At 26.2% G+C, this 15,259-nt stretch overlaps 2 protein-coding genes across 2 annotated transcripts; one reads left to right on the forward strand and one right to left on the reverse strand.

Moving 5' to 3' along the window:
- Positions 1–33: 33 nt before the first annotated feature.
- On the reverse strand, positions 34–10,121 carry LOC114132181 (PTS-dependent dihydroxyacetone kinase 1, dihydroxyacetone-binding subunit DhaK-like). The gene is made up of 13 exons (XM_027997572.2): positions 9,968–10,121; positions 7,326–7,494; positions 7,150–7,213; positions 5,470–5,577; positions 5,274–5,371; positions 5,111–5,200; positions 4,056–4,259; positions 3,310–3,469; positions 2,510–2,745; positions 1,695–1,851; positions 1,381–1,619; positions 841–977; positions 34–763 (listed from the first exon to the last, which is right to left on the reverse strand). The coding sequence occupies exons 2-13, from the start codon at positions 7,470–7,472 to the stop codon at positions 643–645; spliced, it is 1,761 nt and encodes a 586-aa protein (XP_027853373.1). The 5' UTR covers positions 7,473–7,494; positions 9,968–10,121; the 3' UTR covers positions 34–642.
- Positions 10,122–13,401: 3,280 nt separating this feature from the next.
- Positions 13,402–14,928, forward strand: LOC114132184 (small ubiquitin-related modifier-like). The gene is made up of 2 exons (XM_027997575.2): positions 13,402–13,912; positions 14,030–14,928. The coding sequence occupies exon 2, from the start codon at positions 14,033–14,035 to the stop codon at positions 14,459–14,461; it is 429 nt and encodes a 142-aa protein (XP_027853376.2). The 5' UTR covers positions 13,402–13,912; positions 14,030–14,032; the 3' UTR covers positions 14,462–14,928.
- Positions 14,929–15,259: the final 331 nt, after the last annotated feature.

The following is a 15,259-nucleotide window of genomic DNA, read 5'->3' on the forward strand; positions in this document are numbered from 1 at the left end:
ATTGTAGATTCATTTTTACAAATTATAGTCACATTAAATGTATGTATATTGTTTTATTCACTTTACTTAAATATAATTTTGTATACATTTAAATATAATAATGGTAAAAAACTATTAAATAATCTAATATTCGAGGCGTTTCTGGAATGGACGAGGTCACTAGTACACGTGTACTTACTATGATCACTTAATGAAATTTATTTTCTACCTTAAAAATCTGGATTTTTAAAATTATTTTTAGAATATTATCATAAATAAAAAACTAAGCACTCTGGTTATATTTTTTAACTAACCATTATTTGAGATGTTATTAGTTTTTCACTTGTCGTGTGATTTTACACTCAAATCACCGACTAAACAAAAAAAAAGTGGCGTGACACATTGATTTGTATAAGAACACTGCAACATTAACAATGGGGGTGGTTATTTGTAGTCATTTAACATACATACAAAACGTGTGACAAGAGCAAAAATTATATAATATCTTGATTCATATGAGCATTTTGCAAAAAATACAATTAGTGTTTATGTTATCATTTAAAATAATATTCTAAAAGTAATTTGAAAAAAAAATCTCATTCATTTTAGAAACACCATATACAACAAAAACTACTCAAACTGATGATTATTATGAAATAAAATTTATTCAGATGTATTCATGTAAGCAGTACATATGGCGTTAAACCATAAAGCTACACCATGAGCTCCAGCATCCATTTTACCAACAGAAGTAACACTTTCTACATACGAAGCTTTCCCAAATCTATAATAATATTAAATTTATATCATTTAGCTACATAAAAACCTAATTTATATTTTTGTTTTTTTTTTTTTACTAACTCTGCTTTCATTTGTTTTACATCATTGCAAACATCATGTACATGCTGTAATGCTTTTTCTAAAACCGTTGTATATTGTTTAGAACTTAAGTCTTCATATTCTTGGAACACTTGATATATTGCAATTATTGGATCAAACTAAAAAATGACACCAGTTAATTAAAATTAATATCTACTTTGTCTCATAAAAGAGTAACCTATGGGGTAGGCTTCTAAGCATGGTGTCAGCAAGAGGTGTTGATTATGCCAAAGAGACTATTAACTCTCAAGAGTTATACTTTATTATACTAACAATTTCCTAACTTGTATTATACTAAGTTATTAAATTGACTATTACACTGCAATAGTTAAAGTAACTTTTTGGCCGATAGTCAGAAATGAAAAATTATTACAAAAGTTGACAAAATCTAATCTGTTAATGGATGTGGCTTGATTAAACCAAATAAAAATCAGTCCTGGCCTAAAGTACTATTAAATGAGACAAAGTATAGGTGTAATATACAAGTAAAGTAATTAATTTATATTTAAATGTTATAATCACCATGGTTTTATCTCCTTTTCTTGCACTTGAATATTTCATAGCTGTATCTAGTGCATTCTTCAAAGCTCCAGTCCAGTCTAAGTAGTTAATTGAAGATAAATGCCCAGCAGCTCCAGTCAACAACAAACTATAAAGAGCTCCAGAGGCACCACCCATTTTGTCTTCACAAATGAATGCCAAAGAATACAAAACACTAGCCGGATAGTTTAATGGAAGTTTGTTTAGAACGGTAAGTAATTCTAAATTATAATTCAATTTATATTTTTAAAATTTTAAAATTTTGTTTTAAAAAGTAAATATTTGTAGTAATCTACCTGATGCAAACCGTGACATAGTTGAACCATTGTCACCATCTCCAATTTCCTGATCTAGTTTGTTTAAGACATCAACATTTTTCAATAGATCTTCCCCAATTTGTTTCAATATACTTTTTAATATTAAACTTGCTTTTTCTGATATATATACACCTAACTACATACATAAATAATTTATAAATATATTTTTATAAACCTTTGCACCAAACATATAATCCACTTATTTTTCTATTAAGTTAATGTATTCTGATTATTGACTAAAATAAGTACTAAATTACGTATTATAACATTAAGTTAAAATAATTTTTGATTTTATTTATTTAATCTATAACAGTTCTTATAGAAATTATTGACCATTGTGTGTATCTAATAAATTATAAGAAAATCAATAATACAATATTTTTATTTTATACTAATTATTTTAACTAAAATTTCAAAAGCATATTATAAAACTGTTTAATAATTTGATAAAATATTAAAACTTGAATAAAAAAATATACACCTCATTTGTTATTCATTCAAAAATTATTTTATAATAAATTATAATTAATACCAAACAAAAGTTTTCTTTATGTTATAAAATGTGTTCTTTTTTGGTTTCATTAATACTTTAAATATTAAAGAGTAAATATAACATAGATCCACAGACTAACTTAATCTTAATAAGTTTTCTGTTTTAATATTAAACATTATTAATTTATGCATAAACCTAACATGAGTATTATATCATTCATTTGTAATTTATTTATTTTGTGTTAAGGTTTGATTTATATATTATAATTATAATATATTTTAACTTCATAATTAGTATTTACTTTAGGATTAATATCATCAATATTTGGAATTTTTATATTTTCTGATTTCTGTTTTTCGATTGTTTTGATGCTCATATGATTACCCGGCCAAGCAAAAGCTGATGTTTCTTCATCTATATAATTAATCCATTCTTGATTGGCACTCACATCAATAACGCTTAATTGAAATCCATACATATTGAGAGATACAATAAATGTTCCCACAAACATACGGCTTACTTCTATTTTAAGTTCATCTATAAATGATTATTAAGATTACTGTTTATAGTATTACATACCGATACTCTCTAGAAAACATTAAAAAATTATGTAGATATAACTAAATAAATAAATTGTAATTTATAATTATAAATATTTATATATGATATAGTCGTTAGATCAGCAGTTTAAACTATACTCTGTAAAACACAAGTGCTATAAAACTTTGTATCAATTGATTTATATTTAATATGAATAGTAATAATGAAAATTAAAATAGTTGAGTATTTTTAAGTTTAAGTTGCATTAACATCAATAACTACTGAATAATTAGGAGCTAAAAGGCTAATCATTAAGCTCCTCAACCGGCTCAACCCAAAAACATTAGTTTCTTGAAAAATTAATAACTCAATAGTCCACAAAATTTGTATCTTAATTGCACCAACGTTATCAACTAAGAATACCATATTATCTATTAATTATTATTAAATTCTAGTTAAAAATATAAGTTGCAGGCAATTTTATAAAAATTAATTATAAAACTAAAAATCAATAATATTTTTTATATATTATACAAGTATTAACTATTAGTGCATACATACCAAAATATTCTTTAGTGTATTTAGCCAATGCACCTAACTCTATGTGTGATACTAATCCAAGATTATTCACAATCAAACAAATTATGCTGAATTCTTTCAAACATAGGGTGCTACAAATTTTATCTACTGCTAAACGGATCAACTCTTTCACATCATATGCCTAAAATTATATTCATAATTATTAGCTTGATATAATTGTATATAAATATAAATTACCTAACTACTTAAGTAGGTATATTATATAACCAAACATGCAGAAGTGAAGTTGTACAAGCAATCAGGCTTGGATTAATATTTAACTAAAAAGTTTTTCTTAATTTAGAGATAATGTTTAGAATAAAATATATCTGTACCTATTAAAAAATAAACTGGTGTACACGTTTTTACTGAACTTAAATAGGTTAAGAACTATAAAAAATTAACATATAAAGAAGACTGTTTAAATGTGATACATTTACTAAATAGTATAGCAAGACTTCAAAATGTATTAATATGGATCATATCAAATTATTTTAATAACTTAAAAACTTAACAAAAAAATATGTATTTAGTTTGTTAATCTTATATTCAATTAAGGGTAGGTGCAGGCCTCAGGGTACTTTAGAAATCTTACCTAAATTAAGTATATTGTTTTAATACGGGCCTGTATGCAATGCATGGATATTTTTATTACTTAGTTATTAATTTTTGCATATTAATTAGTTAATTATGCTATTGTATAATGTATGATATGTATTTGATTATACTTTAATTCTTGAAGTCCCTGCTTCCCCGTGCAATCCGACTCCAAATTCAAATTCTCCTTGTTGAAGTAAAAATGATGGATCTTCACCTGGTACATTACATGAAGTTGCACTTATTCCAATTGATGCTAGCTTTTCGTTGATGTTTCTACCCAGACACAATAAATCTTCAATACTACTACCTCGTTTAGCCAGTGCACCCAATATCTACCAAGAATAAGTAAATAAGTATTATATTTTTAATACTTTTTTACAACTATTTAAAGTATATTTTTCAATGCACCTAATGAGTAATATTTTTAACTTCATGTTTAGTTTAATAAAATAGCAATCCAATAGACAAATATATGTCTGATACTTAAATATATACATATATTAACATCTATATGACTTCAATATTAATAACCTCTATAGCCTATAAAATTTATTTAATATTTGTATAGTATTATATAATTGATGATAAAATAATTTAAATTGTTTGATCATCTAAGATGTAACAAATGACTTACAAATTCAGTTATAACTACATACACTTAAGAGTTTTGTTTTGATTTGGCAGTATAGTTAGAGTACTGTAGTGTCGGTTTGGCCCACCCAGCTACCTGGCAATTAATAAATAAATAATCGCCAGGGGCCATTGTATATTTACCTAAATGGAAAAAAATATTTAGTTAACTCCCGATTCCGGACTCGGATTCCAATCGAATCAATTTGTTAACATTGAACCATTAATTATAAATACTATTATTTAATATATTATTTATTTACTAGGTATATTATAATATTATTAAAAAGTATTATTTTATTTAATTATCTAATGATAAAAAATTTTAATTTCAAATTAAATGTGCACGGAAAATGCAATTATTACCTTTATGTTATATGTTTATAAATATTATAAATGTAAAAAACCTTTTTTTGTTTTTTGTAAAAAGGCCGTTGTAAATTACTGTACCAGGGGCCCAAACATAAGCCAGACCGACACTGAAGTACTGGCATGTACCAACTATATAATTGCGATAGGTAACACACAATATTTTATTAATCGTATAAATTACCTTTATAACATACAATAAACCACACATGCCTCTTTTTCCTACTTTTCCACCGGGTCTTGAACAATCATCACTGACTATTAACTCGGCTACCTGGAAATTAAATACTGAGTTATTTTTATATAATTTTCTCTTGCTTAATAATCAACATAAAAAAATAAATTACATTAATATTGTCAATTTTTTTCGCTTTTTCACAGGCTAATCCAAAATTAAATACGTCACCAGTATAATTCGCCACAATTAGTAAAACGCCTCCATTGCCTATAGGGAAAGTACATAATAATGATTTTATATTTTTACATATAAACATAAAATAGAGAATATTGTTGAAGTCAAAATGAAGATATTAATAAACTAACAATTGTAATTATTTAAATATTTGATTGCCTGGTAAATATTTAGAGATGAACAACAAGTAAACACGTAACCACTTACGGACGCGGATAACATCCCATCACCAATATATCCTATAAACAGTGTAAACACAATATAAATTATAATTAATTAAGATGGAAACTATTATAATATAATTATAAACTATAATATTTCAAAACACAAAAATAGTGTGTATCAAAAAGTCACTCATTTATTTATACAACCATGAACCAAACGTCCAAACGTAATACCTAATAGGTTTAAAATTTCCTTAAAAAGTAAAATGTTAAATATTCTGTTTTTATTTATCTATCTACTGAATATTCAAAATTTAATAATTAATTCAATATTATAATAAATGTTGTAATATAAGTACCTACCTAACTTGTTTTAACGCATTTTGAATCGTGAATAAATGCTTATATAGATACCTAAATACCTAATTATTTATACTAACAAAATATAAAATGAATGTAGTGTATAGTTATCAATTTTATAATAACAATAATTTTATAAGTTATAATTCTAAGTTAGGTATAAGTGTATAACCATCTGAGTACTTTAAGTATTGAATTTGGTACTTTTCTGTTATCCCTACTACCGATCGATGCCGCGACTATCGCGACTCTCAATACCTAGATTTATTCCTAACAATGTTTTTATTATTAATATTAATATTTTTATATGTGTATATGTGTAACTACTTTACTTAATACTGTAATAATTAGTCTCAATTATATAATTAACCTACTTGTTATTTTTGTAACACTAATAAATTGAAATTGATGGATTGATTGATTAAATTTTTTTTATTTATTGCTTATAATTTAGATGTCCAAAACATTCAAAATATATAATTGCAAATTATTAGGTTGTTATTGAAAAAAACTATTGTCAAACAAAAATAAACAGTTAACTTATACAAACTTAAATACTTAAAAAATAAAGATAATTGAAATCATTGCCCTAGTGGTTTAAATTAGTAAAATTATATTCATATTTAGTAGTTACTATTCCTTTCATCCGGTAAGCCGATTTCCCCATGTGAATTTTTAGTATTGATTATTGAAATTTTTAATTAATATTAATAATAAAAACAAATTGTTAGGAATAAATCTAGGTATTGAGTCACGATAGTCGCGGCATCAATCGGTAGTAGGGATAACAGAAAAGTACCTTGAATTTTTAGATAGGTACCTTCCTAAACTTTTTTTTGTTCTAAATCGATGAAAATAGAAAAAATAATAATAGGGGAAAGAAGTATTTTTACACTTGTATTTCAATTTAATTTTTTTCCGATTTAAACACTATACCTATAACCTATAAACAATTTATGTTTAAGTCTACCCATGATGAGATAAAATTAATATTTTTATTGTTTATTTTCTTATTCTTATCAATTATACCTACTCAACGGAAATATAAAAACAAAAATAATTTATAAATACCTATCTATCATAAAATAATGTTAGGTACTAGGTAGGTATACTGTATACATGTTTTTTATAGTACCCATGTCAATCCTATGAAGGCTATAAAATATTAATATGCCAATGCCACGCTGTAGTTATAATTTATAAGTTATAACCGTTTTGTGCTTTTAACTTTCTAAAAATAATTCAGAAATTTGAGTACTTATTTGACATTTTGACAAATATACTTACCAAATGGATATGGTTCATGTCCAGATCCACCGCCACCAAGTAAACAAACCCGTTTTTCCGATTTCTAAAAATATTTAGTTTGTTTATTGAGTGATGTATAGACGTATAATTTTATTATAATGAATACTGAATACTGCCGAATAGTAATAAAGTAATAATATAGATTATAGACTTACCAATTTTAATCCAACTATTCTATTCTCTGGATATACATCAAATAATGGATAAGTATAAGCCAACCCGTCAAACATTTCTTTTAGTAAAACACGGCCATTTTCCAACAAATATTTTTCGTCCGTTTTTGAATTTTCATTAGCCATCATCGACACTTATAATAAATTAAGACTGAAAAATACTTTTCTTTAGATAAATTATTTTTATAAAATATGTATTTATGGCTTAAGCTTAGTCCGTATTTAGGGCTTAGGCATTGGCGTGCACAGGGAGGATCCGAGGATGCCGGGTATGCCATAGCATCCTCTACGATCTGCGAGATCAGCTGTTTTTTTGTTCTTTACTCTTTAGTTAGGTTAGGTATTAAACCTAAATAACCAATTTATAAACCTATAATTAGTTATTAATAATTGTTATAAACAGAATTCAATTAAAAAATGTTGACCGAAGATAAGAACTATACTAAAATATATCACGTACATTAAATTCATATTATTAATTAGGTACCTAGTAATAAATTTCAAAGTTAAAATTATGATTTTACTTATACATATTGACTAATAACTATTGTTTGATGAAATTTGTAATTGAGTGAAAATTAATTAAAAAAATGTTGACTTATGAATTTGAAGGGAGTTAAAAATTGAGCTATTTTGAAATATACTGGCATCAATGGTTATTCCCCGTGAGAAAAGTTTGCGCTCACTTATGCGCTTATAGAGTAAGCATGAGTTATAAACACATTTAATTAGATATAGTCAAAATAAAAATAGTAAATAATTAAATAAATTATAATCTATGAATTAGTTATTGTCATATTTTTATGCATAAAAATGAATTAATATGTAAGCAGTAATAACTGTGTAAATAGGTATAATATTTATTAATAATAAATAATAATAATATATTATACATGTTAAAAATTGTATACTTGGCAGTTGGCAATGTCATAAATACAGTCATCTGAGTTAATTTAAATGTTTATGGTATAGTGGTATACTGCCTAGTGCCTATACTATACCTACTCTCATTTCCGTATTAAACCAACTACGAACTTTGTTTTAACTTTAACACGAATGAACTGCTCAAAAATTGTTCTATTAAAAACGTAGCGCTTACCGCATACAGTTACAAACAAAAACTAAAATCTGAAGACAGAGGTAATGGAATATATTATTATATTAATATAATATCTTCTTATTAATACTTAATAGGTATTAGGTATAACACGTATAATATACTAACCATATAATTTAGTAAGCATCTCATTATTTATTATGAGTAATTATTAAAATTAGTAACGGTAATTATAGTAGTGACCTAAAATAATCTTCATAACTGAATGATTCACGAATTAATATAACGGTTAGATTTTGTATAACGGTACCAGAGATATGCAGGGGCGGATCTAGAATATGAAATAGGGGGGGGCTAATTTTGTATTATAGAAAGACAAAATATATAATTTTAGTAAATACACATACGTATGTATATTAATTATATAAAATATATAACACGTTCAAAGGGGGGGGGACTAAAGCCCCTTAGTCCCACTCTTTAGATCCGCGCCTGGAGATATGTACATCCAATAACCATAGTCGCACTTAAATAGTTAAATCTACAAACTTGTAAATACCTAATGCAAATAAAAAAAAAAACGTACGTACGATAATTTAATAAATTAATGCCATCTATGCTCGAGTAGTTGCAATTTAACGAACTTAAGATTAATTACAAGAAATAATCGTACCTATAAGCTGTCAACGATTGTCGTGAGCCGGGCGCACGTCGCACTCCATCGCAGACCGCAGTACGAAGGGATGGTCAAGTAATAGTACTAATTGTAGTAAAAATGTAATCAATCGTTTTGCTTTAGTGTTTAGCGCTCATTTCGTTTAATTGTGTTAATTAAACTTCAGTAATTAAACGCAATAATTTATCGTTTTTAAAATACAATAATACGATTATTATTATTATTATTATTTAAAATTTGTATTATACAAATTTAACAAAACGCCCAACAACTTCAACTCCCCAGTCCCCACTTACAGTGTACTTTTCAAATACCCTGGTCCATATATATATATATACATGATAATCTTTTATCTATGCCCTGGTCCCTTTCTCACGCCACACCCAATACCTGTAAATTGTTATTCTTTTTGATGAATTTATTATAGACCATCCCATGGGATTAACCATATTTTATAATACTTCACAGTCGCACAGAAATACAGAATTCTATAGTCAATATAACTAATAGATAACTATATAATAATTACGATTTAAGATATATCTAGATATATCCAAGTAGTAAGTATATCTTAAATCGTGATAATAATTACTATAATAGGTTAGATACTACCTGTCCTATATAGTTAGTAACTAGTATTATATATTTATATAGTATACCCACTATACCCACAAACATCTTAGAATAAGTACAAATGTTACAATGTACTTATATAATATTAAAAATATAAATTGTATATAAATATAAGGTACTACAATGTATACATTGTACAGTAACAGTGTACGTATATACGTGTACCTACCAACCTACCTGAGATTTATGTATAGATTCGTACTATAATAGGCGTATAATCAATTAAAATATGTTACTAGTTATAATAAATATATTTACCAGTTACGAATGATGATAGATGTGTCAACTTCAAGTAGGTATTGAGGTTTTCTAACTATATATATATATATATATATATAATTTTAGTATAGGTTTATACTGCAGTATAGTATACAATAAAACCTTATGAGAATAATATTATTCCGAATAGGAGGAAAAAATAATTCAATTGTCACTTGTAAACTTAACAATAGAAATGATTATTACCGACAAAAACGTAATCGTTCTAATCACATCATATTATATTAACTACCTTTGTATTATAATCACGATTCAAGAAACAAGATGAGAAATACATTACAAAATACAAGGTAGGTACAACACATTTATCTTTTATAGGTGTAGTCTCGATTTTGTTTATTGTACATGACTGATAAGTATTGGTACTATAGGTACTTAGTTACCTATTCGATTGTGCATTACATCTTTAATATAGTAATAATACTAATATGAATGGTTATCAACTACGATTTAATATGACCATTGTTATTTTTTTAATTATCAACTTGCTATTGGCTATTTTTTAAATTTTAATAATTAATAATGATTAGATAATGTCTATCTATATCTATACTGATAGTACCTTTATGCGTTTACAATGTTTACATGTTTATTATACATTTTTATGACTTATACACTTATACACTCAAAAATTTGGTACCTAGGTACATATTTGTAATTTTGTTATAAATTCAATAGGTACAATATACATAATACGTATATTAATATATTATATATTGTATGTTATAACCATATTATTATATTATTAGGTATTTATTTAGTTAAGTTGGACTAACAAATGATTATAAGACATAAGTACCTACCTACAAAAATACAAATATTAAAAAGAGATATAAATCGTTCTTTATTAAGATTATAATTACTAATTAACTAATTATTTAGTATTTATAATAATTTGTTTTTACATTTTTATGTTTTAACATAAATGTTCAGATGAATAAAAAAAGCTTATAAGCAGGAAATTTTATTTACTATATATTTATTTTATTTTATTTATTAACGCCAAGCGACAGTTTTATAGGTACCTCGTACCTATATGACTATATAGATATAGTTGTATACTAGACTTAAATAATATTGAATAACTTATATCATATATTCATATATAGTGCTGAGTACTGCTGACAGCTGAAAGTGATTATGATCATGAAAACTGGAATGAGAAAAAATATGGAAAACTCTTTGGTTTTTAGAAGGTAAACTGACACTAAGTTACCTAGTAGCCTGCAGTAGGTAGGTACTATCTATTTTTATTTTTTTGATTTACATTTTACATACCGCGGACATTTTTTACGATGGAAATTATTTAGTAATAACTAATAATTGATTATAAATACTATCGTAGACATTTTTTTTGGAGAAAATAAACCAGTAAATATATTTTAAAATATAAGATTAAATTATTTAAAACTATTTAGGTTAATCGAAACTTAAAGATGTAAATGTACCTACTAAATTTTTTCAAATAGCTTACAAATAATAACGATGAACGATATTTTACAGGACGAAAAATATGAATATATCGATATTTATTTTACGTGCGAGTAAATAGGTATCATCTACTTATATTATAATGTACCTAATACTGTAGCGTTATCCTATGTTTGTATATAGATACAACTATAGCTATACTATATTTATAGTCGTGTTCGTTCGTAAGAAAAATATCGATATATCAATGATATATTTGAGATTTGATCATAATGTAAAACAAATTATTTTATTATATTATTAATAAGTTATTAATTTATTTTAATTTATTACCTATTATTTTTTAATATTTATTATGATGTTCATTAGCCATGTTTATATTCATAATTTTTGTCTAGATAATAATATAATATGTTAATATTTATAATTTATTATTAAAATCATCTATAAAATTGTCGAGATATTAAAATATTATGTGAAAATTAAAACTTCATTAATAAAAATAAATATATATTATTAAAATGATGTACAAAATTATTTTCTCATGAACCCAGTCTGAGTGACAGCGTCATGATTTTAGATATTAACCTTTTAAGATCTAGGGAAACCTAATGACCGAACTCAGTACGAGATTACAAGAACAGTCTATCTACAAGTCAATCATAGACATTAGACAATTTGGTGATGGCCGATGGGCACCACCGACTAGTTTTGACTATAGTTTATAAAACAACCGAGTGATTTTTTGATTGAATAGATAATTTTTAACCTCAATTGTTTAGAAAAACTATCGAGTAAATTACTCGATAGTTTATAAAAATAACCGAATAAATAGAGTTTAAAACTATCGAGTAGTTCAATAGTGCCCATCACTAGTAAAACAACTATGAAATCGTCATAAAATAATTATCTAGATATTCATCTATAAACCTTTAGTTCAGCTGAACTCCCTACGATTGTGAATTGTATTCATGAATCATGACTGAGCCGGTGCAGTGAGCTCAGTCTTCAAATTGAGTTCAATAGTTCAAATGAGCTTGAGCTTAAACTATTATTATACCCAGTGTCGGTCTGGCTTTTGATTGGGCCCCCGCCCCCCGGCATAGTAATTTACAAGGGCTCTTTTGTTACAAAAAACAAAAATAAGTTTTTAGATTTATAATATTTATAAACATATAACATAAAGATAATTGCGTTTTCCGCGTACATTTAATATGAAATTAAAAATTTTATCATTCAATAGGTAATTAAATAAAATATACAAATTTAAAATAATACTTTTTAATAATATGTACCTAGTAAATAAATAATATATTAAATACCAGTATTTATAATCAATAGTTCAATGTTAACAAATTGATTCGATTGGAATCCGAACCCGGATCGCGAGTAAACTTAATATTTTTTTCAATTTAGGTAAATGTACAGTAGCCCCTGGCGATTATTTATTTATTAATTGCCGGGTAGCCGGGTGGGCCAGACCGACACTGATTGTACCCTAGCTCATAATGTATATTATTTTGTTCCATCGAATAATTATGTATTCTAAAATATTTAATGTAAATTATCGAAGATCATTTCAGTTAGGTACAATTCACAACTTTATGTTGATTCATGATTGAAATTTGTAATCTGTATAGGTATGCTGTAAATTAAAATCTACGTAAAACAAACGGACTTGACGTCGCGAGAACATTACTATAATACCATAACAACCATTATTTCGGTTGATAAATCTATACCTAGGTACAAAACTATACTTCCAGTTAAAAAGAGATAATATGGTTTTAACCGTGGTCACTCTAGTCGTATACTCGTATGTGCCTCCAAAAACAGTGTTGTTGCTACTTGCAACTACTGCTACAGACAAATACGCGATGTTTTGTCGTAATAATTGTATTTAAATACAATGCATTACAATATTATATTCCGTGTTTGTTTTGTTTGACTAACACTTTAAACAATTTAAATTAAATCATTGCATCGCAATTCTTTTGAATATTCCAGTTTTGTTGTTAAAACATATTATATCCATTGAATAGAACAATAAAAACGAATGTTTGTTGATGTCGGCCATCTTTTACTTTGATAATAACATGTACTAAACGTCTAAACAGTAAACACTTATCATGTAAACCAATACCATGTGTTGTTACCGTTATTACTTATTACGCTAACACCAAACCAAATGCCTTTCTTTGCGATTTGTAGCAGTTGTAACTGCTAACACTAATTTGTAGTTAACTGAGCGTTTACTAGTTTTTCTAAAATAGTTAATACTTATTAACAAATAGAACTTTCGTAAGATATTGTCGACGTATGTCCATTATCGTACGTTAGACATCGCGTCAAACGAATTACAAGTTTGCAGTTTGCAATTGCAGTATAGCGTTATAGCTGAATAAATCTGATCGGCTGTCGGAAGTGTTACACCGAGTCGAGCACCTGAAACTTAAACAACACTAGAGTTAAAAAAATCAACAAATCGTAGCGGTGAGTATTAACTAATAGTTAATAAGGCACTATAAACATCTTGGTGTGACACAACTAGTTTATACACACACATAATAGTTATTATGAATAATAACATGTTGTTTTTGGTATTTATAGAAAATGAGTGACGAGGAAACACCAAATATCGAACCATCTACCTCAGAGACGGCAAATGTAGCGACCAGCTCCACGGATAAAGCCACTGAAGACGACCAGCAAGGCCAGAGCACATCTGTGGCTGATCCAAATACTGGTGCGTTGGAGGTGCCTGAAGACAAGTCTTTGGCCAATGCTGATGAGTATATCCGCTTGCGTGTTATCACTAGTGATATGACCAACGAAGTACACTTTCGTGTCAAAGCCGCCACAGCCTTGGTTCGCCTGAAACGTTCATACTGTAGCAAGTTGGGTTTTCAAGTAGATGAGTTACGTTTTGTGTTTGATGGTCATCGAATCACTGATGAAGATACACCAAAATCATTAGGCATGATAAATGACGATGTAATTGAAATATACCAAGAGAGGACCGGTGGTACCTATGTGATCTAAACATGTAAAGTTTATTTTATTTTAATTTATGTGTTTTTTTTACTGAAGTGTCTTAAAAATGTTTTCTCATCACAAAGTAATTATATAATTCTCAAACAATATAATATGTTAATGGTGGTATTTCAATAACAGCATTTTTAATTTAAAAAATAGGCCAAAATAAAATTGGTAACAGGTTACTTTACTTTTATATATAAAAAAAAAAAAAATGTTAGCTATAATTATTGTCTTAAATAAAATTAAATATACAGAATGATCCAGGGTTACCTCATTTTTTATGTTTGCCTTATGGCTTACAGGGATCATTCTGTATAATATCCTGTAATTTATACTGATTTTATTTTAGTGAATTGTTAAATTATAGTTTTGATAATAAAATTTTAGCAATCATGTAGAATAATATTATTTATATGCTTTGGTACCAAAAACTAAATAATAAAACAATTTATTTTTTTAAAAGTCCTTTTGATCTATCACCACATATATACATTTTCTTTTAACAGTTCTTTCTTTATCTTTGTATGCAATACCTTCATCTTACCATTCAATATTTTGTAACTATAATACTTTTAATATATTAACCAAATTTATAAATGCTTCTCAAATTTATTTACCTTTTTTATTATTATTATGTATGCTATAGTGAACAATTTAATATTATTTATAAACAAAAATGTGTTACAAGTTTTTTTTTAGATTATGACAATATTTTTTATACAAATATAAAAATCCAAAACAAAATTTGTTTTAATTTTTATTACTAGTATATTACCTATGTAGTTTATTAACAATAAATCA

The sequence above is a fragment of the Aphis gossypii genome, chromosome 1 (assembly GCF_020184175.1).
Source record: "Aphis gossypii isolate Hap1 chromosome 1, ASM2018417v2, whole genome shotgun sequence".
Taxonomy (NCBI): domain Eukaryota; kingdom Metazoa; phylum Arthropoda; class Insecta; order Hemiptera; family Aphididae; genus Aphis; species Aphis gossypii.

Coding starts and splice junctions, on each gene's coding strand:
- LOC114132181 (XM_027997572.2), bottom strand. CDS start 7,472: ATGATGGCTAATGAAAATTCAAAAACGGACGAAAAATATTTGTTGGAA. Junction 5,372..5,469: donor ATATTTAAATAATTACAATT/GTTAGTTTATTA, acceptor CTTTCCCTATAG/GCAATGGAGGCGTTTTACTA. Junction 764..840: donor GTAAAACAAATGAAAGCAGA/GTTAGTAAAAAA, acceptor ATATTATTATAG/ATTTGGGAAAGCTTCGTATG.
- LOC114132184 (XM_027997575.2), top strand. CDS start 14,033: ATGAGTGACGAGGAAACACCAAATATCGAACCATCTACCTCAGAGACG.